The 27,213-nt window shown below is 54.9% G+C and overlaps 1 protein-coding gene across 2 annotated transcripts; it reads left to right on the top strand.

Moving 5' to 3' along the window:
* The first annotated feature begins 1,210 nt into the window (after positions 1-1,210).
* Positions 1,211-25,391, top strand: LHX6 (LIM homeobox 6). Of its 2 annotated transcripts, XM_040225040.1 has the most exons (10): positions 1,211-1,426; positions 2,576-2,647; positions 3,038-3,220; positions 3,580-3,701; positions 12,494-12,714; positions 15,171-15,271; positions 15,488-15,583; positions 15,785-15,959; positions 20,441-20,544; positions 24,840-25,391. In XM_040225040.1, the coding sequence occupies exons 1-10, from the start codon at positions 1,343-1,345 to the stop codon at positions 24,858-24,860; spliced, it is 1,179 nt and encodes a 392-aa protein (XP_040080974.1). In that variant the 5' UTR covers positions 1,211-1,342; the 3' UTR covers positions 24,861-25,391. The 2 variants fall into 2 exon arrangements, with proteins under 2 accessions (XP_040080974.1, XP_040080975.1); XM_040225041.1 differs by lacking the exon at positions 20,441-20,544.
* Positions 25,392-27,213: the final 1,822 nt, after the last annotated feature.

Genomic DNA, 27,213 nt, shown 5'->3' with positions numbered 1-27,213 from the left:
TCTTAACTATGGATGTGTGTACACGTCTAAGAACAGTTGTGTGGGGTGTTTACATTTGTAAATGAAGACAATTAGGAAGGTGATGGCATGTGCCACTGCGTGGAGGTGGGGTGTGTGGTGCCTGTAGGGCTGGATCTGAGTGTGCATATTTGTTTTTAGAAGATGATATATATTTATATGTCCCTCTGAGCTCAATTTGTGTGTAGAGAAAGGGGCCAAGGTTGTGAGTGTCCACTTATGTGTGTGTACATTGCATGTCAATGTGTGTAAGGCTCTGTCTTTAAGTCTTTTGTGTCTGGGTCGTTGGAAGCTGTGTCTCCTCTCTCAGTGCCAGGGCCTCCTTGCCTCCCCCATCTCTCTCACTATCAGTAGACCCCTAGAGAAGGTGAGATGGGCATTAGACTGCTTAGCTCAGCAAATTCTGCAGGGTAGGGGGATGTCTCAGGCAATCCCTCCCTGGAGAATTCAGGGGAACAACATTCCCCCCCCCCAACCTCTCCCACCCAACCCAGTCCTGTTTAGGATGGGATGTAGCCCAAGCCCTTAGGAACTGGTGCGCCCTCTGTTTGTGATGGAGCACAGGCAGCTGTGCAGGTGTATGAGTTACGTGTGCATGCCTTGTGCTCGTGTAAATGAGGTGAACAGGTAATCATTTGCATCAGCATGTACACAAACGTGCCAGGCATGGGATTGCATCAAGAGAGTCTGATGTGTGACTTTGTATGAAACCCATCTCGGCCCAAGGTGTGAGCATGGGTCCCTCTTGTACCTGTAAGTGGGGCTGTGGCTGAGAGCTGAGGGTGCCCGGTCAAGGGGCGGAGGGGGCGGTGATGAGCGCTGGGTGTCTGTGCGCCTGCCGGTGCCTTTTGTATGTCAGCGTGTCCCTCAATCTCTGTGTCGGCGGTTCTGAGTTTCTGTGTGTCTGTCGGTCTGTGTGTGTGTCTCTGGGTCGCCGCCTCGCTGTGTGTGTCTCGCTCTCTCTTGGCGGGGAGGGGATTGGTCACGCATGACTCATCTTGAACCGAGCGGGGCTCCAGCGGCAGGGCGGCCGCCGCCGCAGCTGGAAGGGGAGGAGGACCAGGAGGAGGGAGAGGAGGAGGAGGGGGCGGGGGCCTCTCCAAGTTTGTCGGGACCTTCTTCCGAGGCAGCGGCGGCGGCAGCCAGGGAGGCCGGGGCTGCGCGCGGGCCGGGAGCGGGTGCTGGGGCCGGGGCCGGGGCGGCGGGGCCGGCGCCTCCGCTCTCCTCCTGCTCGTGGTTCAGCCTTTGCTCGCACTGCGGCCGTGGCCCCTCTCGGCACGGCTCTCCGAGCCGCGCGCCCGCCGAGCCTGCCGCTCCCCGGCCCATGTACTGGAAGCATGAGAACGCTGCCCCGGCGCTGCCCGAGGGCTGCCGGCTGCCGGCCGAGGGCGGCCCCGCCACCGACCAGGTGAGCAAGCGAGCGAGTGGGTGAGCCGCCCGGGCCGGGGTCGGATGGGGCCGGGACCCAGCCGGGCCGGGCCGGGCGACGGGCGGCCGCGGGGAGGAGGGGTGCGGGGGTGCGCCTGGGAGTGTGTGTCTGTGAGTGTGTGAGCGCGCGCGAGCACGAGGAAGGGGGGTCGCGGAAAGCGGGAACACATTATGCAAATGTTGGAGGAATTTCTCAAAAAGCGATTTAGCAAAGACACAGGCGAATCAAGAGGAGGCGAGGCGGGTATTGTCCGTCTGAATAGGCGCTGATAGCGCCGATGCGCCGGGGGTTGTGCCGGCGCAACGCTGAGAATCGCGGCGCGGGGCCGGTCCCGGGAGCTCCGAGGGGCTGGAGGGTGCTGTTTCCTCTTCTTGGACGCCTCCCTTTTCTCTTTTGGGCCCCGTTTCGTCCCCGATCTCGCCCCCGTTTTGCTCTGGGTTTCCCTCGGACTGGCCCTCGGAAAGCGCCTGAATCCGCGTCCGCATCGCCGCATCAATTTGGCCGCGCGCGCGGGGCGGACGGGCTGATGCTCCTAGCGCTCAGGGTTTTATTTTCCTCAAGCGCCCCTCCCCAATCTCTTTTTTATTTTCTTTCTTTCTCTTTTCTCCTTTTTGCATTTTGCGCCGAGAGGAGGAGAAGGGAGCGAGAAAGGGGGGTGGGTGGAGGGAGAAAAAATTCGATTTTTAATTACTACCATTAAAAAATCAAATTTGCAATTCTTTGGGCGGCCTGATGGATCTCACTGATTGACAGTTGGAATTGACACTCTGGCTACCTCTTATCTTGGGCATTCACGACAATTTCTAATTGCAGGTAGTTTGTGTGTGTGCGCGTGTTTTTTTTCCCCCTCAGAGGCTTGGATTGCAAGGGAACTAAGCGATTACTTCAAGAGCCACGGGTTAAGTGCAGGGAGAGGGGGAGAGAGAGGGAAAAAATCCAATCCAAATTCAAATTGCTTCATTAGAGAGACACCGCTTTTGTGGGGAAGGGCTTTAAATGCCCACTACAAAGTTAGGACTCATTGTTCCGCGCCGGTTTATATAACAGGCGCGGGGAGGCGCTGGGCTCAGGCTGCGCGGAGCCAGTGCTGCAGCCGCCGCCGCTTGCCTTCCCTCCCCCCTCCCCCAGGTGATGGCCCAGCCAGGGTCCGGCTGCAAAGCGACCACCCGCTGCCTTGAAGGGACCGCGCCACCCGCCATGGTGAGTTCGTTCGGCCCTGCCTTCGGTCCCCGGTGCCCTGGCGGCCGGGCCCTGGGGAGCTGACGCGGCTTTCCGGCCCCAAACAGCTGTCCCGTGCGCTGGGGGACTGCCGCAGGCCGCCGTCCCTCTCTGAGCCTCGGTTTTCTGGCCAGGAAGGCGAGCTTTGACCGCTCCTGGCACCTAGGACGCGCGTGCTAAAAGTTGGAGCCGTCTTTTCCTCTCCAGTAGGCCCTTCCATTCCTGTCCTGTAGCCCGTGGCTTGTCGTTTGGGGGGGATTTCGTTGTCGGTTGGTTCACGGAGGCCGGGTCTGTCTCCGAGGCAGCAGCAACGCTGGGCACCCGACTCGGCCCGCAGCTCAGAGTGCGGCTTCTCCCTCTCCCCCACGGCAGGCTCAGTCGGACGCTGAGGCCCTGGCCGGGGCTCTGGACAAGGACGAGGGCCGGGCCTCTCCCTGTACGCCCAGCACGCCTTCCGTCTGCTCACCTCCCTCTGCCGCCTCCTCCGTGCCGTCCGCCGGCAAGAACATATGCTCCAGCTGTGGCCTGGAGATCCTGGACCGCTATCTGCTCAAGGTGAGACAGGGACGGGTTGTTGCGTGTGCGTTGGCGGGGTGTGGGTTGTGACCCCAGGACTGCAGGGGGAGCCACGCCGGCGCCGGGTCCCCTCAATTCGAATCTTTGCTCAGCCTCGGCCAGACTCCGCGGCTTCAGGCAGATCTTTGCGTCTCTCTGCGCCCCCGGGTTCCCGTCTGAAAAATGGGCAGTTGATTTCTACTTCCCTGAGCTTCCATGTTACAGAAGAAAAGTGGGGGAAGTCACATGTTTCTTCAGAGCTCCGTCGCCTGTGTCTGCAAAGGGGGCCGGGGAGGCTGGAGCCGGGCGCGCGCAGAGGTCCGCGCTCAGCCGCCCCCCTATCTCCGCCCCCTCCCCAGGTCAACAACCTCATCTGGCACGTGCGCTGCCTCGAGTGCTCCGTGTGTCGCACGTCGCTGAGGCAGCAGAACAGCTGCTACATCAAGAACAAGGAAATCTTCTGTAAGATGGACTACTTCAGGTAGGCTGCGGCCGCAGGGCCGCCAGTGTCGCCGGGGGAGCTCAGAGGCCGTTTGTCAGCTCCGCTCGGTCTCTGGCTCCGGAGGCCCCCGCGTCCCTAATGCCCCGGTGCGGTGCAGCGCGAGGGCCCAGCCCACCCGCTCTCAGAGCCAAGCACCAGGAGCTCCAGGCCGCTCGTCGGTGCCGGCAGGGGTTCGGGCCGGTGATCCGCCTCCAGTTGCTGAGGTCCCACTCGGCTTTGGTCGCGTCTCTGGCTCCCTCTCGGTTCCTGCCTGAACCTCAGGCTCCCGTTCCGACTCCCAGCGCGTCGGTCGAGCTCCGAGGTCCCCGGCCCTGGGTTGTAACCCTACTCCCACTCCGGCAAAGCCGGCGTCTCTACCCGGCAGGACCCTGAGCTGGGCTCTAGGCTCTTGTCCGGGCTCTGGTCCCGGCTCTTACCTCGGCCGAGTTCGAGGCTGGATTCAGGTCTGGTTCGGCCTCAAGCACTAGCCTTGCATGGGTCTCGGATCCGAACCCATATTCAAGCTCTCGATCTAACCCCCGACCTCGGTCTCCGGCTCCGCCTCAACTCAGACCCCGGCATCTCTCGAGTGTGGGATTTCGTGTCTGGGATCCTGCTTGCGCCCCGGGTGCCGGTTCCAGTCCCAGCTCCGTTGCCGTTTCGTCCCCGGCTTCACCCTCTCCCGGGTCTAGGCTCTGACTTTGGGCTGCCGGGACCGGAAGGGGGAGTGGGGCGCCGCAGCCAGGGCCCCCGAGTAGAATCACCCTGGGCCGCACCCTCCGCCCCACGGTGCAGCGGCAGCTCTCGACAGCAGCCTAGCTGGTCCTCCCACCGCATCTCCGCCGCTTGCGCGCGCCTGGCTCCCCACCACGCAGCTCGGCCCTGCCCGGGTCATGGGGTCGAGGTCACGGTGAGGTCAGAAAAGCAGCGACTGCCTGCCCGATCCCCAGGGGAAGCGTGAAGCAGGCCTGAACTCGGGCCTATGGAGTCCAGAGAGAGTGGAGTGGAATTGGTTCCTGGGCAGGACGCCTGTTCCCAAGAGCTTTCTTAGGAAGTGGAGAAAGCTACTTCTCTACAACCAGCAGCCCCCATTCCCGCCGACGCCAACATCCTTCCCATCCCTGCCCCGAGAGAGGTCACCGACGCAGCCTTCCTGGGAACACCCCAGCCCCAGAAAGATCCTCTAAGTCAGGGGATGCTTGTAAGGCAATACCGCTTCCCCTATCCCCTGGCTTTGAGTCTCTGGGAACTTGGAAAGAGAGGACCTTGAATCTAGGGGGAGGCTTGTAGTATTTGGGGCTGGGATGCTCTAAGGACACCTTAGGAAGCCTGGCTGGAGAAAGGGACTCTTCTCCATCGGTGCATGGGTGTGAGTGGAAGAGCAGCTAGGGTGTGCATGGGCAAGGGCGGCTCTACCAGGTGGGCCTGGGACTCCAAGTGCGAGGATGCACACGTGTCTGCCTTTCCGGATCTGAGCTGTGGCCTGGGTGAATGTGTCAACTGAGCAGGGCGAGGGGTGTGTGGATAGCGAGGATATTCCTTTACAGCAAGCATTTGTCTGTCAGTTCACGTGTGAATGGAGAGTGTGTGTCTCTGTGAATGCTGGGACCGTGTGTGTGTGTGTGTGTGTGTGTGTGTGTGTGTGTTGTGCAAGTTGGTCAGGACAAGCTTCCTTCTGGACTGGGGTTTCAAGGTGAGAGACGGAAATCCTATCATTCCTCACCTGCCACACACCCCTCCTCTGAGGGGCATTTCTGCTTATGGCCTTAATCCAAGCACTGAGGGCCCAACGGTGTGAAGTGACTGTGGATTTGTGGGTATGCGCTGCAGCCTGTGTGTATGTGAGGGCAGGGCTGTCATTGTGTGGTGTGTAACCAGAGTGTGACCTCTCCCCTCCACTGTCCTTACTCTTCACTGGCCAGGGCAGGAAGCAGAGGTTAGGGTCCCTGCTCTAGGCCTGACTCCAGTTGGTAAAGAAACAGGCCAGCTGCCCTTTCAGGGCTCCTTGTGTTCATCAGTGGGCCAGGACAGCCTGGGGAACCCAGCTGGCCTCTTCCCGCAGAGTAAGGCAGGCCTGGCCCCCTCTCCTGGTTCTTCTGGTGGCAGCAGACCCGCCACCCTGTAAGCCACTTGCCTACGTGTCTGTGCTGCTTCTCCAGCCCCAGCTCATGCCCAAAGCTGGACCAAGCCTCCTTGGTTGATGTGCTTTCCTAGATCTTCAAGGATTAGTCAAAACTCAGATTCTGACCCTACTGTTCAAAGCCTCCATTGCCTTCCTTTCCACGGCAGTGGGATGAAGAATGAGATATCCAGCTATCATGGACACCAGACTTCATGAGGCCAACCCTGAATCACTGTGTGACCTAGGGCAAATCACTGCATCTCTCTGCCCTTAGTGTCCTCCTACCAGGGTATCTCTCTGAGCTGCCAAGAAGGCCAGTGAAGGGAGGAAGGCTCAGCAGAGGCTCGCTAAAGGATAGGTGCTATGAGTGTCACCATTGGCAGGGTGGCAGGGGCATTCCGCCCTGGTGGCATTTCCTCAGACAGCTTGGGGAGCAAGAATGGGGCTGGGCCATTTCTGGGCTGCAGGTTCTGAGCACTAATCCTTTTCTAGTGACAATAGCCCCCAAAGCAAAACTAAAACAGATTTTTGGTTAAAAAAATAGAGCGAATAAAGGCTCACATTCTCTGGGATGAGAAAATTGTGGCTTTTCTGATCGTTTCTCCCCCAGCCAGGTCTCCCTGCAGGCATAACTCATCCCTGGCAGCCCCACCTGTAACAAAAATAATGAAACCCACAAAAAGGGAGAGAAAAAAGCAGGCGGAGCACCAGGCAGGGACTATTGTCTGCTCTGAGCGGCAGCCGGGGCTCTGGGTGGCTGCTGGAAGTGAGCTCTTCCTGGAGAGAGTATGGTGGCGTGGAAGGCAGAGCTCCCTCTCTAGATTGGGGCTCAGGGAAGGGCCTAGCACTCAGATTCTCTGGCCCTCTGTTTCCTGAAACCCAAGATCAAGGGTCTGATGGGAAATGGGCTGGAGCACTCACCCCAAAGAGAGGCCAAGATTTCTGAACAGGATGCAGGGAGGGAGGAAGTGGCCAAGACCCCACTGGTAGCTTCTGAGGTCCTCTGACCTCTGGTCTTATTCCCCAGGGAAGGGCTTCCTCTTGGTTCTATCTGCTATCTTGCCCTTCCCTGACACTGGTCTGTAGACTCCTCTTCTATCTTCTTTGGCAGAGCTGGTAGCACCGGGGGCTCAGGAAGCTAGATGTTAGGAAAGCACTCCAAGCTCACCGGGGCAGGAGGCAGGTGGCTATGCCTGGCTGGGGTAGAGTCTGGAGGGCCATTGCTGCTCCTGGCTTTGTTGGAAGGGATTGGCTTTCCATTGACTGTGTGCCCTCTCTGAGTTCACTGGACCTCTCTGCCTCAGTTTCTCCAACTCACCATCCAAATAGGGACCTCATCACCCCTTGTGGCTTCAGTCAGATTCCCACCTCCCCTCACTCCCTGAGTCCTAGCAGAAAAAAATTTTTTTCCACCAGGGAAATGTGTGATGCTTTTAACTTCACTTTTTGGGTTAAGACCGTTTTGCTTTCTATTTGCTTCCAAGAAGTTGGGGGTGGGGAGTCCTGTGGGGGAGGGTGGGAAGATAGCGTTCCTTTCTGGGGGATTCATTTCTCAACAATCAAACCCCAGACAGGGGACTTCTCTGGTGGTCCAGAGGCTAAGACTCCATGCTTCCAATGCAGGGGACCTGGGTTAGATCCCTGGTCAGGGAGCTAGATCCCCCATGCTGCATTTAAGACCCAGTACAGTCAAATAAATAAATATTTTTTTAAAAAATGAACCAACCAGACAGCTTCCTCCCACCCACCGACCTGTGGCTGCTGCCCCCACATGGACTGATCTGCAGTGCCCCTCTGGCCCCTCCCCTCCTAAGTGTCATACCTATTGTAGACTAGGGGAGACAGTGTCCCAAGAGAATGGAGAATGCGTCCCACCAGTGAGAGAGTGGAAGAGGACAGGACCGAAGATGCTGTCCAGAGACGTACAGAGCGCTTCTCTAAGCCGGGAACTGTGTTAACCCTTTACATCTCCTTGCTTTATCTCATTGAATCCCCCCATCCACCCAGTAAGCAGGTAATTGTCATAACCCCTACATTATAGGAGGGGAAGCTGAGGCCCTGAGTGGTGAGGTCACACAGCTAATAAGTGGCAGAACTTGGATAACCCTCATGGCTGTCTGACTTACCATCCTGTCTAAATATTTGGCACTCTTCTTCTGTAGCTGAGACACCTCAGCAGCTTGCCTCCTGTGCAAGGTGGGGCACATGGAATGGCAAAGACCACACCCACCCACCCCTGCTGGCCCTAAGACTCCCTACCTGGCTAGCTGGCTTCCCACAGGCAGTACCCTCTGTGCTCTAACTGACTGCCCCTGGGTGGGCCCTGGGAGTACTAGGGCAGGAGTGAACTCAGAGTCCCAGTGACTGGAGGTTCAGGTCACAAGGTCCTTAGCCCTCTTGTCTCCTGACCACGGGTGTGGGGAGTAAAGGGTTAACTACCTCTTCTTGCGTTGACTGGGGTGGGGTTCAGAGAGTGCCTGGGGCTGGGCCTGGGAAGGAGGGCTGCCCACAATGGTTCCTGTCCCCCACTTGGCCCTAGTGACTTAGGGCAAGCCGGCTGGCTTCTCTTCCTCGCTTCCCCTTGAACCCAAGCTCTGACCACACACTCCAGCAGGGGAATCCCACCCCCTCCCCCGGACCCCGAGGGTCCCCGGGGAGGCTCAGAGCTGGGAAGCGGCCCCCCACCGCGGCTGAGAGCAGCCCAGCAGCCGCCAGCTGTTGGGGGACAGATGTTGGGGGAGCTGAGAGAGGCGTTCGGGGAGGGGCTTGGGCTGGGACCTCCGAGGAGTGGGGCGTTTTAACCTCTTAAATGCTGGATCTGTTGTTTTCGGCTTCTTTTCCTGTGGGTTTGCAAAGCAGGGAAGAAGCAGAAGGCATAGGTCCACCCCACCCCCTGCGCAACTTGTTTGCCTCATAGAATCTCTTCTCTAGGGCCCTCAAGTGAGCGTCCCGAACGCAAAACAAGCGAACACTGGTTTTGAGTGTCAGCGCCTTGTCTCACTAGCTTCTTAACATTGGCCCTCCCACTCTGAGCTCCGGTTTCCAGGAAAGGGGTAGCTTAGCAATGGGGACAGGAGTCGTAGTGAAACTCCGATGGGCTCTTTCGTTGAGGCTCATTCACGCAACAAATAACTGCTGGGCTCCTACTCGGTATCCAGGAGAGACAGGCCGAGAGAGCTAGCTTGATTCCGTCCCTGGCGCACAGCTCCCTCCGCAAAGCCACGAGTACCCAGATGTCTGCATTCCCGGCTTCAGCGGAGAGAGGACAAGGCGGTGCGCGGCGCCCACTCCACTCCTTGCAGTAGCTGCCAGGCTGTGCTTCCTACCTCCGACACCTCTCCATTCCCAAAGCGTCTCTGCGCTTTGCGCCTTTACCCCGTGGCGCGCGCGGGGACCCAGGGAGGGGCGCGCACAAGGCAGGGGGGAGGCGGGCAGTGGCCGCGCCCCCTAATCCCTTTGGGGCTCCCTTCGCAGCTCTCCAACACCCCTTTCTTGAAGTTTCGTTGTCTCTGCCGCCGATTTCGCTGCTTCCGGAATTCGGCGGCTCGGGCCTTGCTGCCCGCCTGGAAAAGGAGTCTGTCGGTTTGTCAGAGCCTGGATCCGTAAGCCTCCTGGTGCCCCTTGTTTATGCCACCTTCCCCGAGTAGGGGACACGCTTCAGGAGCCGCCCGAAACGCATCCCAAACTGCAAAATGACCCCCACCCCCATCCGAGGATCTAAACGCGAGGATGGTTTCATTGACTGGGCGGAGACACGACGCGCGCAGGGAGATCCTAGAGCTGGGGACAGCTCCCGGCATTTGGGGTGATAGGAGATGGGAAATAAAGTTGCTGAAAGGTCACCTGCGGTTCCCGCCTCAGAACAAGGGGATGGGGCTCTGCGAGCGGCCAATGGAGGCGCAGAACGCGCCCGGCGTCGTGGACTCGTGGAGCGGGAAGATCAGGGATGCGCGAGGAGTCTTGGATGCGTCCTGGCGGAAAACGATGAATCCCGCACAGCCAAGCGTCAGGATCCAGGAATTTAAACTCCGGTTCTGCGCACCGATCCCGGAACACGGAAACCTCTGGCTGGAGACGCAAGAGCTCTTGCCTGCATCTCGAGGCCGGGACCTTCCTCTACCGTCTCTTTCAGGCTCCCTCCACCCGAGCCTGCGGAGGCCTCAGGCCCTGCGCGAGGGAGTTTACTGGACCCAAGGATCGGAATGGGGATGCGACGCAGTCAAACCAGGCCCCTTTTCTGTTCATACCACCGGGTTTCAACTCTATGCATCTCCAGTCCCGCTGCTTCCGCAGGTTCTAGGGGATTTTTTGCACGTCGGAAGGGACCTCAACCCATGTTCCACACTCCGTGTCGTCTTGGACAAGTCACTTGCCCACCTTGAACCTCCGATCCTACGTGTGCAAATTGGGTGTCAAGAGTCCCCACTTCACATGGCTGCGGCGAGGGGGAGGCAAGGAAAAAGTTTCGGCCCAGAACCTTGGAGCATAGCGAGGGTTCTGCACCCGGCTGGCCCTTCCTTCTTCCTTTCAGAGGCCAGGAAGTTCTCCCAGTCTGGAACCGGGCAGCAGAATTCGGAATCGGCCCCTCGACGGGAGCAGACTAAAATGGGCAAAACGATTTCCTCTCTTCTTTACTTAAGGGTTGGAAACGGAGACCGCGGGCTGTGCTGGGGAAGCTGAATTTCCGGGGTGGGGAACCACTTCTGTCTGTTTGAGAGACGGTTGACTCGGCCAAGGTGCGCAGAGCGGCCTGAGCGAACCCCGCGGCCGCCGGCGGGGTCCCCTAGAGCCCCTTTTCCGAGAAAGCGGCATGGCACTGGAGGGCCGCCTGTAGTCGGTGCTGGCCGAGGCCTCCGCTCCTGTGCTCAGTTCAACCCGAGACGGTTTATTCAACCGGCAGTTGTTTGTGTTTGCCAAGGCAGGCAAGGCTGTAACCAGAGCGCATTTGCTAGGCTGGTTCCTGCGCGCTCCCAAGGCCCTTCCAGTGCTCTTTTGGGTGGAAATGTGCCTCTGGGGACACAGAGGGAAATCTTCTAGATCCTTTCCCAGGAATGCTGGGGTGGAAGGGAGAGCCAAGAAACCCGACTTTTACAAGTCTATGTGTTCAGTGCTGAGAAGGTGGTGCTGGGAGCCGTGGAACTAGGAGCGGGAGGTCCGCGGCGGTGGGAAGAGGAAGCAGTTTGTGCGAAAGCCTGGGGAGTGGGGAGTGCTTCAGAGGGGTCATAAGACCTGGGACCAGCTTCCGTCGTGGCTGACTCAGGCTCATGCTTGGGTGTGGGGTGAGGGATCTTGAGGAAGGTTAGGGAGGAGATGAGCCAAGAGAGGATGTGGTCTGTTGAGCTCTGTCAACTCCAAGGATCTTGGACCAGATCTTGAGCATAGAGTGGAGCCACCAGAGGATTTTAAGCTGGGTAGGGGACAGCAAAAAGCATCCATGCTGGAAACTTCCCTGTAGCCACTGTGTGGAGGCTGAGTTGGCCGGGGTGACACTGGAAACAGGCTTAAAGATTGGCAGTGAGAGGTGCATGATGGGAGCAAGGCTTAGGAAAGCAGCGGTGGCAATGGAGAGGAAGAGATGGGTCCCAGAGATACTTTGGAAAGGGAACCTACAGTGCCTGATGAGTTGAGGAGAAGGAGGGGTGGTTGATTTAGGTTTCTAAGCTTGAGGGGCTAGATGAGTGGGGTCATCATTCCCTGAAAAAGAGTGTGTACCAGAGGGTCGGCGCAGGGTCACTGGGTGAGTCATCATCCACTTCAAGAAAAGACTTTCCCTGGTGCTCCAGGGCCAGGCCTTGGGCTGACTTCTGGGACAGGGTAAACAGACTCTGCTGCTTCCTAGAGGAGCTCCCAGTCCCGTGGTGGTGGAGGCAGCCACACCAGAAAGTGGGAGGGAAAAGGGGAAACGGCAGAATCGGGAAAAGCTTGAGAGAGTGAGGCGTTTGATCTGGGCTTTTCTCTCTTGTTCAAATGACACAGGGCTCCGGAGTCTGAGACTAGCTCCTTACTGAGTAGACTGCAAAGCACTAAACCAATAGCATTAACCATTGGTGTTGTCACCTAGTTCAGCTCAGGGCAAGAAAATGAGAACTCAGAGAAGCTAAACACTGTGTCCAGGGTCACAAAGCCAGTAAGTGCATACCCGTCTATGCTTTCAAGAAACTCTCAAATTTCTCTACAGCTGGGTTACAGTTTATTCTTCTCAAGAGTCAGAGTGGCTAGGGCTTCTCTCTTTGCAAGCTGTGTGACCTTGTGCCAATTACTTTACCTCTCTGGTCCCCATTTTCCTCATTTGCAAAATGAAGATTAATTGGGACAATCAACAAAAAACACTTAGAATCTTGCTGGGCAAGTGGTAAGTGCTCATAAATTTGCCAAATTATTGCTATTATTATATTTCCCCTGTATTTTATTGAGCAAAGTAATGTTATATACAAAGTAAGTGATCATGGTAGAATATTTGAAAAACTCAGAAAAGCACCAAGAAGAAAGTAAGAAACCACCCACCAGCTCACCTTCCAGGTGGGACTTGGCTGCAGGGGATGGTGAATCCAGACAAAGGGAAATGCACGAGTGAAGTCCTTCGGGAACCGGTGCGGTGGAGACGCTGGGGTTTGGATGACTGGTCTGAGCCTCACCATCCCTTTCCTCCCCTCCCCTCCATGTGCCACAGCCGATTCGGGACCAAGTGCGCTCGGTGCGGCCGACAGATTTACGCCAGCGACTGGGTCCGGCGGGCGCGCGGCAATGCCTACCACCTGGCCTGTTTCGCCTGCTTCTCGTGCAAGCGCCAGCTATCCACAGGCGAGGAGTTTGGCCTGGTCGAGGAGAAGGTGCTCTGCCGTATTCACTACGACACCATGATCGAGAACCTCAAGAGGGCCGCGGAGAACGGTACCCAACCCGCCCCTCCCCCTCCCCACCCCCAGCCCTCTCTGACCCCCCCCCACGCCACCTCAGCACCCCAGGGAGTGCTCCCAATTCTCTAGATCCAGGTGCCCCCCTTATCACCTGGGGGCAGCATGGGGATGGGGCTGTACACGGACCTTGCCCTTCTGGCTCCACCATTTGTTTGCAAGTCTGAAGTAACACTGCTGGTCCTTGCAAATTGTGTTTCCTACTCTGTAAAATGGGGCTAACGATAAGACACCTCAGAGATAGATGAGGCTGATGTTCTGAAAAGCCAAGAGGCACTCAATGGCCCTAGCCGTGACTCTCATCACCAGCAGCCTACTCCACCTTTGGATAGCTCTGGGTGACCTGGAGGTTCATGCCCTCTCCTTTGCTGGAACCAAGCTTGGGCCAGTCGTCCAAAGATGATGCGACCCTCTCCTCCCAACTCCCACCCCAGCAGCTACAAGCCAGAGGTTTGGGGATGGGGTTTTCATTCTGGACTGGAACTTCAGTTTTGCTTCTGGCAGGTTATGCTTACCTACAAAGTTGCCTTTTATCTCTGGACCTCTCCGTAGTGGGAAAATGGTTATTAGTGAAAGTCACTCAGTTGTGTCTACCTCTTTGCGACTCCATAGATAGTCCATGGAATTCTCCAGGCCAGAATACTGCAGTGGTTAGCCTTTCCCTTTTCCAGGGGATCTTGGACTAGGAAGACCCCTAAATCTCTTCTGACTTTGATACTGAGATTTCTGAAGACACTTAGATTCAGGGACAGGACCCAGGTCTTCCCCAGTTTGTAGGGACTAAGTCATATAGTGTCTGCCCCATCCCCAGTGCCTCTCAGGAAGTATGGACCATACTGCCTCAGTCTCTAGTCAGAGGACTAGTCAGGAATCCCCAGAGCACTGGCCACAGCACCAGTCAGTCACTCAGTCATGTCTGACTCTGAGACTACATGGACTATAGCCCACCAAGCTTGGTTATCCAAGGAATTTTCCAGGCAAGAATACTGGAGTAGATTGCCATTTCCTACTCTAGGGGATCTTCCTGACCCAGGGGTCGAACCCATGTCACCTGCTTTGGCAGATGTATTCCTTACCACTGCGCCACCTGGGAAGCCTTGGCCACAGCAGGGCCGTCACTTTCTCCTGCCAGGATCAGGGCTGAGTGGGTCTGAGTGGGGAGCAAGTGAAGCTGGGGTGCTCTGAATTTACCTGCAAGGAAACTGGGCAGGTCAGTTGTGGAGCTGGGATGGAAGTCCAGGAGTCATCGTTTCCCCCACACCATGAGCCATCAGTCACTCCAGGTTCCTTCCATATCTGGACCAAACAGGACCCTATAGCCACAGCCTTGCCAGTTACACTCCAGCTCTCATAGCCAGGCTTGAATCCAGAGTGCTACCATGCAGGGAACCTGAAGGCTTATGACCTCAGATCTCCTTTACTGACCAGCCCTCAGTTTTGGCTACTGCTTTACTTGTAAAACTTAAACACACACATGTCCGTTATAGAAAATTTAGAAAGGATGGTTAAGCAAAAAGAAGAAAATAAAGACCACTCCAAATGCCACCACCCCTCACATTTTAGTGTATGTCTTCCCAGATTTTGTTCTATGTATGTATGTTGGAGTGTTTGTTTTGTTCTTTCTTTCTTTCAGCACACTTTTTCCTAATTAAAAAATTATGAATAGTGGTGGAGTTTCTAGAGATTTTAATTTTCTTCTTTGTGCTTATCTGAATTTTCTGAGCTATTGATAAGGAGCATGTATTACCTTTGCATTCAGAAAAATGAGATACTAAAAGAAAGGAATATATTTAGTGTGGTTTAAAAAGTAATGTTAAGTGGAAAGAGAATAACACATACTCCAGTTAATAAAATTAAACCTTAGGGAAGGTGATGACATGTGATTGTTGGAAAAACTTCAGAAGCTGCAGTAATTGCGCTCCCTCTTCCTAAGCCTTTGGTGTATATCCTTCCAACCTTTTTGCTTCCATCCTTTTTTTTTTTTTTTTTACAAAATTAGGATCACAGTTCTGTAACCTGCCTGCTTCCCATCTCCATCAGTCTTTGGTTTCCCCAGTATGTCAAGGAGGGAGCCCAAACTGGGATGCTAGAGTCAGCCAGCTTTCAGAATACTAATTGAAAGGTCCAGAGCTGGGAATTTCTTCTCTCTGAACCTCAATATCCTCCGCTGTAACACGAAGATGTCACCAATCCTCAGGGTTGTGAGAAGTACAGGGCACCCCCAAAGAGAAGCGTCTGGTACTGAGCAGATGCTCAGAAGTAGAAGCCTCTTCCCCAAAAACTGAGTTCGGGGGCTTAGGATCCTGGAATTCCGGCTCCCAGCCAACTCCACTCCTGACACTTCCAGGGACCAGCTCCCCCCACCCCCCGTCCTTTCCAGGCTGCCACTAGAAGAGATGGGGACGCGTGGTCAGCCACTTCTGTCGCCCCCAGGGAACGGCCTCACGCTGGAGGGGGCAGTGCCCTCCGAACAGGACAGTCAGCCCAAGCCAGCTAAGCGCGCCCGGACGTCGTTCACCGCCGAGCAGTTGCAGGTACCCCGGCTGGCCGCGAGTGGCCGGGTGTGGGCGGTGCCTCGGAGTGGGCGGGGCTGATAGGGTCTCTTGACTCCTCCCCTCGCCCGACCCGCGGGTGGCAGGGAGGGGCTGTAGCTGCCTGGGGGCGTGGCCTCCGGGCCGGAGCCTCTGATTGGGCCGGGGCCTTGGCGACCTCGGCGGTCTCGTGCCTCACCGCCCCGCGGGGCCTGGCAGGTTATGCAGGCGCAGTTCGCGCAGGACAACAACCCCGACGCGCAGACGCTGCAGAAGCTTGCGGACATGACGGGCCTCAGCCGAAGGGTCATCCAGGTGGGGCCGGGTGGGCGGGGCCTTCGGGTCTGGGGCGGGGCCTGGGGGCGGGCCCTCGAGCGCGTAGCCGGGCTGCGGGTCTGGGGGAGCACACGTGGCCGCCCTTCCTCAGGTGGCTACGAGGCAGTCCCGTCTGGGGTCCCGGAGCGGCGCGTTCAGCCCTTTTCCGCGAGGCTGAGGCTGCTGAGGCTGTCGTTCCAGGTGTGGTTTCAAAACTGCCGAGCGCGTCATAAAAAGCATACACCGCAGCATCCCGTGCCGCCCTCCGGGGCGCCGCCGTCCCGCCTCCCCTCCGCCCTGTCCGACGACATCCACTACTCCCCGTTCAGCAGCCCCGAGCGGGCCCGCATGGTCACCCTGCACGGCTACATCGAGAGTAAGTGACCGCGACACTCCGGTCGCCCGGCCTGTGGGAGAGCGGGAATAGACGAGCGCTCGTGGGTGGCGGAGGCGTGGGAAGTCCTTGCTGCGCCTCGTGAGCGCAGCTGAGGGTTCCTCAGTCCCTCGGACCTAGAGGTGGGGGAGAGGAGTTAAGTTCCCCAGCTCTGCGCAGTGGAGCTGGACTCTTCGGTAGAGGCAAGCCATTCAAAACGTACTCTCTCAACACCCACTCTGTGCCAGAGTCGGACGACTAGGAAAAGAACAAGATGGGTAAAGTCCCTTCCCTGGGGGAGCCTGCGTTCTGGTGGGAGAGACAGGAAACAATACCAGATAGATGAGCCGTTTGGTTTTCATCCTGGTGATTCCTGTAGTCAGGATTCTGGATGGGAGTGTGTGGAGATGTCGCTTCTCCTCCGGCTGAGACCAGAAGGATGGTAGGAATGAATGAGACACAAGGAGAGGGGAAATAGGAGTGCAGGCAGCAGAGGAACCAAGCGTAGGCAGAAAGCGCCCTGGCATGAGTGCGTTTGGGTCACAGAAGAGAGCCAGGGTGACAGCTGAGGCCGAGGGCAGATCACCTGACTTCCTTGAACCTGTTTCCTCATCTGTACACTGGGACACTAATGATGCTGCCTCACAGGGTGGTGAGCCACTGTGCTCAGTGAGTATTTTTTTAGTGCTTTCTGTGCCCTAAGCACTGGGAAGCCTGTGTGCTAAGTCTCGTCAGTTGTGTCCAACTCTTTGCAACCCCATGGACTGTATTCTGCCAGGCTCCTCTATCCACGGGATTCTCCAGGCAAGAATACTGGAGTGGATTGCTATTCCCTTTTCCAGGGGATCTTCCTAACCCAGGGATCGAACCCACATGTCTTGTGTCTCCTGCATTGGCAGCCGGGTTCTCTACTCCTAGCTCCACCTGGGAAACCCCAAGCACTGGGATACAACAGACCAAAGCCTGTGCGCTCCTGAGGCTCAGGTGGCAGGATGGGGAGGAGGGGAGACGATAAACAAATGAAGGAGGAGGGGTGTGTGTCAGTGGGGAGTGAGCACTGTGGATGAGGGGTGGCAGGTCGTGGCGGAGTGATCGAAGAGTGGAAATCTGGGGGAGAGACAGAGAGAGTAGCCTTGTGCGTGTCTGGAGGATGGGCATTTAGTGAGTTTGCTATTGAATGGGTGCTTATCACAGATTTTCTTTCCCTTTGAGGTTGTCTCTATTGATTGTTTCCTCAAAGCTGGGCATGACCAGAAAAATAGGTGGCGACAACATACCCACAAGCTCAAACCCTCTCTTCTCTGGGTTCAAGTAAAAGAGAAAGAGGAGGGAGGTCAGAGAGAGCACAGCTGTGTCCTTAAGTCCCTGCCATGTACCAGGCACTATCTCGACATGTTTCTAAGCATCACTGTTCTACTGCACAGATGAGGAAACCAATGGTCCACAGTAAGTTAGTGGGAGCCAGGATTCTTTAATGATGAAATGTGGGCTTTAGTGTCATACTGTGGGGCTTCAGAGCCCATCTCTGTCACTTACAAGCTGTGAGACATTGGGCAAATGTCTTATTATCCTGGAATACCAGTTTTCTCATCTGTAAAAATGAAGACAATAAGAATCGAATCTCTTTTTTAAAAAGGAGAATACCTATCTTAAAGCAGTATTGTGAGCATCAGATGAGATCATTGACTTAATGTCTTCAGTATTTAGTAAGTCTGGAAAAGTATTAGCTGCTCTTGTGATGGTAGTGGTGGTTCTGGTTTGCAGAGCTGCGAATGCAGAATCCTGCATACTGCACCAGGCTGCCAGTTGGAAGTGGCAGTGTCTGCCAGTGTCTCTTTGTTCTGTTCCATTTCTGAACCATCTGCTCAGTAGGAGGGACTCTTTTCCTCCTTTCTTTTCTAAACAATGATGTATTCAAGCTGCAGAGAGCTCATTGACTATCTAGTTCATCTGTTAAAGGTGCCAAGCACCAGGGGCTCTCTAGATACCAGGAGTCTGGGCCACCAGCCAACATTTGCTGTGAAGTTGGTAATGGATCTAGGTGACCCCACGGAGAGTGGGGCCATGGTCTCCAGAGCTATGTCAGGATTCTGTCCACATAGATTGTTGTCAAAGCCTAGGGACACCTAGAGAAAGGACTGAAATGCCCTTTCCTTTTCCCCTCAAGGTGAACCCAGCTTGGGGCAGGAGGCATCAAGGGTGTTTGAACATGCTGCCTCCTGTTGCATGACTGAAGGTCCCCTTAGAAATTTTCTTTGCCATTCACTGAATTCACAGGTTCCTGAGTTTCCCAGAGCCTTCAAGCTTGGGCTTCCCTTGTAGCTCAGTTGATAAAGAATCTGCCTGCAGTGCAGGAGACCTGGGTTTGATCCCTGGGTTGGGAAGATCCAATGGAGAAGGAAATGGCAACCCACTCCAGTATCCTTGCTTGGAAAATCTCATGGACAGAGGAGCCTGGTGGGCTGCAGTCCATAGGGTCGCAAAGATTCAGTCACGACTGAGCGACTAACACTTACTTCAAGCTTGGAATCTCATAAAAAGCTTTGGAACTAGACTCCAGAAATGCATACATATGCACATAGTTCTCCACATAATCTCAGGCTGTTCATGGGCCCTTAGAACACCCCATAATAAGAATTCCTCCATCTTCCCCAGATGAAGGAACTGTAGCTCAAAAAGGCACAGTGACTTGCCCTGTTACGTATTAATTGCAGGTCTCTGTACAGGGATCCTTCCCCTGCAACCAAAGAGGATGAAGTTCAGAGAAGAGTGAGGCCATAGGCTTCACTGTAGTGGCAAACAGCTGGAAGCATGAGACATTTGGGTCAGACCAGGGATGGCCTTATCCCTCACTGTTTTAAAATTGGAATAGTGTAGAGATTCATCCAGCAAAATCTTAAAGAGTACCTACTAGATGCATGTCTTATTCTAGGTCCTGGAAATCCACAAAGATCTAGAATCTAGAGACAATAAAAAATTCCTGCCCTCATTAGAGGTTGCAGTCTAGCTGGCAAAGACAGATAATATCAAATAAACAATAAAAATATACAGTAAGGAAGATGATGGTCAAGTGCTAAGGAGAAAAAATAAAGCTGAGAAGACAGGCAGGGAGGGTAGGGGGTAGGTATAGGTATTGGTGTTGGGTGGCAGTTGTGAATAGGGTGGTCAGGGAGAGCATCCTAGAAAAGGTAATATATGAGTACAGAGTCCTCTAGGGGACGGGGGTAAAACCCTGGTGATACCTGGGAGATAAGGTACAACGCACCAAGGAAGGACTCGAATGGATGGGGTAGAGCCTTGAATGTAGGAATGTACAGCCTTGGATGTATATATTCATTTCTTTTTCTCTCTTTTTAAAACTTTTAAACTGTAATATAGTTGATTTACAATGTGTTAATTTCTGCTGTACAGCAAAATGATTCTATTATATATATATACACATATATATACACACATTATTTTTAAATATTCTTTCCCATTATGGTTTGTCAGAGAATGTTGAATTAGTTCCCTGTGCTATACAGTAGGACCTTGTTTATCCATTCTGTATGTAATAGTTCGCATCTGCTAACCCCCAATTCCCACTCCATTCCTCTCCTACGTCCCTGCTTGGCAACCACAAATCTCTTCTCTATATCTGTGAGTCTGTTTCTGTTTCATAAAAGTTCATTTGTGTCGTATTTTAGATTCCACACATAAGTGGTATCATATGGTGTTTGTCTTTCTCTTTCTGACTAGACTTATTGTAAGGATCTCTAGGTCTATTCATGTTGCTGCAAATGGCATTATTTCCTTCCTTTTTATGGCTGAGTAATGTTCATCATATATAGGTACCACATTTTCTTTATCCATTCATCTGTCGATGGGCATTTAGGTTGTTGACTTGGCTATTGTGAACATAGGGGATGTACATATTCATTTATGAGTGTTTATCAGTGAGTTAGATAGTTATTATCAACTACACTTCCCAGGTGGCACAGTTGGTAAAGAATCTATCTGCTAATGCAGGAGACACAAGAGAGGCGGGTTCAATCCCTGGGTCAGGAAGATTCCCCCAGAGAAGGAAATGGCAACTCCAGGATTCTTGCCTGGAAAATTCCATGGAGAGAGAAGCCTCGTGAGCTATAGTCCGTGGGGTTGCAAAGAGTAGGACACAACTAAGCACACACACAACAGTCACCACACATATTCATTGCTCATAAAGGCTTTCAGGGACTTCCCTGGCGGTCCAGTGGCTAGGACTTTGCACTTCCATTGCAGAGGGCACGGGTTTGATCCCTGGTCAGGGAACTAAGATCCCAGAAGTCAAAAGACTTTCACATAGGGTATTGCAACCAACCCTACTGAAATTTTGCCCAGGGCCACCCCACTGGTAAGTGGCAGAGGTGAAAATGGCCCCAGGGCTCCAGCCAACCGAGCCTGGGGCTGGTGGGATGCTGCATGGAGACTGGGGGATGGGCTCCAAGGCATCCTTTCGTCCACAGGTCAGGTACAGTGTGGGCAGGTGCACTGCCGGCTGCCTTACACCGCACCCCCAGTCCACCTCAAAGCCGATATGGATGGACCACTCTCCAACCGGGGGGAGAAGGTAAATGGAGCCCGGTTGGGTGGGGTGGGTCAGAGCCCTCCCCGCCGGGATCGGGTTTCTGGCAGGATTCTCGTTGCTGAGCAGGCACCCTCTGCCCGGCACACTCAGGCCCCCGAGCCCCACCACACAGCCCCTTGATCTGCTGCCAGTGTGTTCGGTGTGTACGGCCAGCCCCCTGGTGGCTCCCCACCATGGCTGGCCTTCTCTTTTTCAGATTTACAGATTTAGTTATTTCACTCAAACGTTGCGGCTCTGAGAAGGGCTTATATCACACACCACCCTGCCTCCCACCACAGGTTCCTCCTCCTGCTTCCTCCTTTGTGTTCCTATCTGTTGCGAGTGAATATCCTGAGCTGGTGGGGCCCAGGGACAGCAGGCCAGCCAGTGGCCCTTGGTCAACTGGTAAGGCCTCCTTTGTGGAACCCGATCTCTGGTTGTCTCAAGCAGTAGGACTGGACGCCCAGAAGGGTGCTTGGACGTCACCCAGTCCAGTGGCTTGAAAGCTCTGTTCTTAAGCCCGGGAACCCACTTGTTTGTTCTTTCTCGTAATGAAGAATGGAGATGAAATGAGGTCGGTGGGGAGCCACTCTGGATGAAACTGCAGAGGGAGTAGAGCCCCCACCTCCCACTCAGCTCCAGGACAGCTCGAAGTGAGCCTTGAAAGCCACTGCTCTCAGACAACCCCTTCTTTTAAAAAATGAGGCCCAGGTAGCTCAAGGTCACAGGGCCGGAATGAGAACTTGTACCTTTATTCGTTCACAAAATCAGTTCTTCAACCGTCATTTGCTATGTACAGGTTGTTTCCAGGAGCCCCGAGTCAGTTGCCAAGAGCACAGAGATAAAGGAAATGTAGTTTCTGCCCTCGAGGAGGCCAACAGTTAGGACACAAGTGTGCTTCAACCGTGATGCTGGGGCCAGGGAAGCTGGGGGTGGGGGCACAGCTCAGGAGAGACACACGAAGGCTTCCTGGAGGAAGGCACGCCTGAGCCTCAGGGTTTGGCAGGGAAGGCATGAGCTGCCATGGCTCTCAGGGAACCCAGAGTGATTCAGAGCTGCTGGCACACGAGCCTGGGAGGAATAAGAGTGAGGGGTGGAGCCCTCAGGTTGCCAGGTGGAGGCGCGTGGACTGTGGGAGGTCCTGGAGGTCTCTTTTAGAAGCATCATTGTAGTGGTCCTTGGAGAGGCAGGGAGCCCCGGGAGTCAGAGGATGTGCTGGGTTTGGGGAGAAACAGGGCCAGGCCTGAACGCAGTCTTCTGGGCAGCTCCTAGGGAGGCAGATTCCTCAGCCTCACCTCTGGGGAGCTGGGGTGGGCCCCAGGGACCTGCAGGTGTCATACCCAGCCCCAGTGATCTGGCAGGCAGCCAGGAGTCGGACCGCCTTTCCAGGACAGCCCCTCTTACTCCACCTCCTGATTAAGCACCTACCTGTGGGGCTGGGCTGAGGGCTGGGCTCCATGGGGAAAGTAGATGATGCGGAGGTACAGCCAGCCAGTAGGACCAGTAGGATTATAAGTAAATGGTAGTACATATGCAGTCCCAAATTCTGGAGACCCCAGTGGTGGGTCACCCCAGGAACATCCCCTTTGAGACTGTTATACTCACAGGAAGGGCTGCCTTGGGTAAACAGCTTCTTTGTTCATGGCAGGCACTTTACATATGTTGTCTGATGCCCCCGATCACCCTGTGGATATGAGGATGGCGTCCTCATGGTAAAGATAAGGCAACAAGCAGCTCAGAGAGGTGACCCAAATTGTCCAGGCATGCAGCTAGCCCCTCAGATCTGAAGTCCACCTGGTTCAGTAACCATGTGCTTCTGAGCCGCCTTCACAGTCTGCACGGTGCTCTCTTTGACCTCACCCTTCACAGCCTCCCTAGGATGATGGCTGTGGTTGACTCCATCTCATCCCTGCAGACATGGGCTCAGCCAGAGCCAGCAGCTCGCCCAGAGACACACAGCAAGTGTGGGTACAGCTGGCCTTGATCCTAGGGCTAGCTGCCCCCGGGCCTGCAGGAGAGCATTTATCTTGTCCCACCCTGCACCGGGACTCAGAGGCGAGCTGGCATGGTCCCTGTCCTCAGGGTGGCTTAGAGCAGGAGGTGGGCAGCTACACCCCAGGGCAGTTGAGGATAAGGGATGAACGTGAATCTTTGAGGACCCAGAAGACAGAATGGCCAGCTCTAGGGGAGAGGCAGGGGATGTGAGGAATCCCTGCCAAGGCACAGAGGTTTGGAAGAACCTGGAAGGACAGCAGGGGGCTTAGTGTGGCTGGGGCCCAGGGAAGTGGAGGGAGAGCCAAGAGGGGGTAATATAATGAGGGTCCTGTACCTTCAAGCAAAGGGCCTGGGCATTATCTGGGGTCAGAGGGGATCTTTGGAAGGAATTAACTCTGGGCTCAGCACTTGGAGATGAGCCTTTGTCTCCTGGTTTCTCAGCTAAGCTTGTGGTTATGTCTGGTTCAGCCTGAAGGATGAGCCAGTCTAGGGGTCTGGCAGCTTTTGGCTGGGGAAGGTTTCTGGCCCCTGGGATTGGCTGCCGAGCCAGAGTTCTCTCTTGCTGGCCCAGAGCCCCAACTTCACATCCAGCAACTCTACAGAAAAACATTTCCCCCTCCTCATGACCTTCCGCCCTCTCACTGTCAGACCTTCCTGCCAGCTCCCAGGAACCTTCTCTGTCTACATTTTGCCAAACCCCTGGGGTCTGGCAGACTGTGTGTGTCCAGGCAGTGCAGAACCCTGTGGGCTTTCTTCCAAATCCCTCTGGGCCTGATCCAGCCCGGCGAGGAGGAGATTCAGGGCCCCCTGGGGCAGCCCCCCCAACCCACTCATCAAGACCAGCACTGGCCTGGCCCAGAGAACAGTGCTCTGAGCACTGGGGCAGCATCCTGTGCCTCCGCCGTGTTGTCATTGGACTGCTCATCCCTGTGAGTTTCCAGAACCAACACTGCTTCCCGGTCACGGCCCCTGATCCCACAGTACAGAGCTTGGAAAGTTCTTAAAAATCAGAGGCTGGCCGTCATTGCTCAGATGGAGAGACAGAAGCTCATGGACAGGCAGGGTCATCCCTCTGGAGAGAGCTTCTATTAGGAAGAGCCCAAAGCCAGGTAGGCAACCCAGAGACTAGAGGAGAGCACAGTCTAAAGTGGGGGTGAGCTCCAGGGTCAGGCAGACCAAACCCCAGCTCGGCTACCTTCTCACTCTGGGACTTGGGAACATGGTTTCTCTGAGCCTCAGTTCCTTCATCCACAAAATGGGGATAATAGTTCCTACCATGCAAGGTTGTTGCTGAAAACAAATGCGGTTATATATGTACGGGGCCTAGCACGATGCCCGGTGCGCAGGAAGTGCACCATGTGTGTTGCTTATTATCACCATGGCTTTCTTCCATCTCTTCCTCATGGAAACCGACCTGGGCCATTAACATTCTTGATCGAAAAATGGAACAGCCATATGGCCATGCCCACTGGATGTCCCCGGCCAACTTGAAATCTCCTCCTGGCACTGGACTGTCAAAAGGCACAGCCCATTGGCCAGACAGCCGATAATCTTTGACCTGAACTGTCAAGGGCTGTGGGGCTATGTTGGCGGCAGTGTGAGGTCAGCCAGGCATCTTAGGTGGGAGATGGGGAGAGGAAGCAGTCGGTCCCTGACCACCCTCTGTATGTCAGGTACCTGGTGTGTCTCAGCCACCTGCCTTTCCAAGTGCTTGGATGCATGAATGGCTTGGCCCATTGCCTGGTACTTGGTAAGCAGCATTGGTAACTTTCAAGGTGGCCTGGAGAGGAAGAGGCAGTGGGTCTAACGAGCAGAGCTTATTCTAGAGCCAGGCTGGGGTTGCGATGCTGGGTACACCTCTTCCAGGCCAGGTGATCCCAGGCTCTTTGATTTTCACCTCTCTGGCCCCAGTGCCTCCCCTGTAAAAAGGAGATGGTATCAGGGCACCCTGGTGGGGTTAAGGCCAGGCTCTGTGAAATCATGCCTGTGTGCACTATACCCAGTGCCAGGGAGTGTGCCCAGGAGGTGCTAGCTGCTGCTCTTGAATCTTCCTTATTCCTCCCCATTCTCAGAGAGAGACAGGGAGAGAGGTGTGCTCATCCCTGTTTGACAGATGAGGGAACAGGTTCAGAGAGGTGAAGTGAGTTGCCCAAGGTTGCACAGCAAGCAAGTGACTGAGCCAGGATTTGAACTCAGATGTGGGCCCTGGGTCCCCCTCCTTCTCCAGGCCTTTGAGGACCTCTGGGGGGCTGCCAGGCAACGCTGACCCTGGCTCAGCCCCCTCCCATGCCCTCCTGTTGCAGGTCATCCTTTTTCAGTACTGACACTGCCGGCACTTCCGCATCTGTCCATGGGCGACCTGCAGCTGTCCCTTAGCCGCTGAAACCCGGAGTGTGAGCTGCTGCCAGGGATCACCCGCTCCGCATCCACCCCTCATCTGCCATCCTGCCCGCCGCCAGCTGGGCCCCTGGGCCTGGCCTCCCTGTCTCCTGCTGAGAACCAGAACCTACCAGGAGCACTGCGGAGCCCTCCTCCAGGAAAGCAGAGCTCCCTGATACTTGGAGCCAGGGTGAAAACAACAGCCTGCGTTTCCCATTTAGACAGGAGTCGTCCTCTTCAACTTAAGCTGATCACAATAGCAAAAGGCCGAATTGAATTGCGCGACGCCAACAGCCTTCCAATTTACAGGTTTTCTTTCCTCCCGTGTTGGCCTTTACTACTTCCTTGGAACCATCTCCAAATTCTGAATAGTCAACAACCCCCAGTGTTATCCACTCTGTTGCTTTTGTCTGGAAGACTCTACAGTGTTTGTGGGATGTCCCCAAAGGAAAGCTATGTTCTAATTTTATCATTTCCATCTGTCTGGTTATGTCAAGTTAATTCAGAGAGAGAAGAGACACTGACCAACCCTGAGAGGCCCAATAGGGCAAAGATGGAGGCCTGCCCAGACCAAGAGGCAGTGGGATAGGCAAGGGGTGGTGGGGGGACAAAGACCTCCATTAGTTTGGAGGCCCAGGAGAAGGAGTCAGCATGTTGGGCTGGGAGGGGCATGAGCCATTTTAAGGAGAGGAAAGAGGAAGCTCGGGGTGTGTGTGCTGGGGTCCCCGCTTTCCCCCAGTTATCCAGCATATGTGCGGAGGCATGGCAGAGGTGGGTTTTGATCTGTGCGGTGACATTTCTGAATGTCTGGACAGGTTACACTTGGGGACGCTTCTTGGCTACTTGTTGACTCCCAATGGGTGGGGCTGCTTGGGCCACATCTTTTTTTTTGGCGGGGGGGAGCGCATCTCCTGAAAGGACTGGGGAATGGAGCCCAGGGAAAGGGCAGTCAGAGCATTCATTCTGGACCCATCTCTGCATAGAAAGAGGGTCCTGATGCTGAGTGAGTGTGCCAAGCCCAGGGTTCTAGCTGGCACTTCTGGGCTTCTCCATCAACCCTGCCCAGAGCCAGCCCCACCTACTCTTGAGAATGCGGGCCAGACAGCTGTGCTCACACCCTCCCTGTCCTGCTACTCTTCCCCCCCCCACAAAACAAAAGGGCTCATGCTGCACAAGACCATGATTTATGTTTTCAGGGGATGCCCATTTGTCCCAAGCTTATCCTGTAATTTTAGAATTACTTTGTGTCCTGATGCATTTCCCACTAGAGGCTGCTAGTAAGCATGTTTCAGCCTAAGTCATCCTTCCTGCTTTGGTTCATCTGGTATGTTGCTTTGGGAAGGAGACTCTAGGACAGGGAAAGCAAGTTCATGGTACACAAATAGACTCTAGGACAGGGAAAGCAAGTTCATGGTACACAGGTATCTGCTGTCCCTGGTTTCACCCGTGGCAGACATCGATAATCGACTGCAGCACTATCTCGCTGAGTCTGGATAGGGGTTCAGAATCCAAATGCTTGAAGTTGGCGCTTAAGATGAAAACTTATATACCATTCTCGCTCTGGGATCTGGAGGAGGGCTGGGCCTGGGTGCAGCTCCTGAAGGGAACCTGCTCTTTTTGCTTTCAAAGACAGTTTCAGCTGACTCAGGGCAAAGAGAAGGCACCCTTCTGAATGCAGTTGGTGCAGCTTAGTTCAGAACCCACCTAGTGAATAATGTGTGCCTACCCCTGTGCTCGGAGCTGACCTTAACAGGAGCAGCTGGGCCCTATCCCTGGTGATTGGGGAGCTCTAACTTTTCCTTTGATTTCTGCTCCCAGTGATCGCAGTCCCAAGCAGCATCATGTGGCGAGTGGCCAGCTGAGTCCTGCCCGGGGTCACCTAGTACCACTCTGCCTTGAGCCTCCCCCCCAGGGTCTGTTCCTTGCGTGGATCACGTGGTTGTAGCATGTGGCGGTTCAGACATGTCTCCACTAGCCTGGTAGAGCAGCCTGAGAACCTACAGGCCATCAGGACTATTTATTTAAATACAAAGCAAAAGGGGGAAACACACACACATACACACACGGGAAAAAAAATTGTAAGCACTTTTTTGTAAAACCAATGTCTGTTTTGTTACATACCTTTCATGTTGTGCTTTGTAAATGTCTTATTTGTGTAATAAATAAAGTTAATGCAAGTAGAAGTGCTGGCACTGACCTCCAGAGCACAACAGGATTCCATTTCTTTCCTGTTCTCTGTTGAAGGGCTCAGGCTCAGGCCTGGCCCCCAGAGTAGCAGGGCTGCTAGACAGTGAAACC

The sequence above is a fragment of the Oryx dammah genome, unplaced genomic scaffold (assembly GCF_014754425.2).
Source record: "Oryx dammah isolate SB20612 unplaced genomic scaffold, SCBI_Odam_1.1 HiC_scaffold_25, whole genome shotgun sequence".
NCBI classification, from domain to species: Eukaryota; Metazoa; Chordata; class Mammalia; order Artiodactyla; family Bovidae; genus Oryx; species Oryx dammah.
Note: the sequence above shows the minus strand (reverse complement) of the source record. Positions and strands in the feature narration are given on the sequence as shown.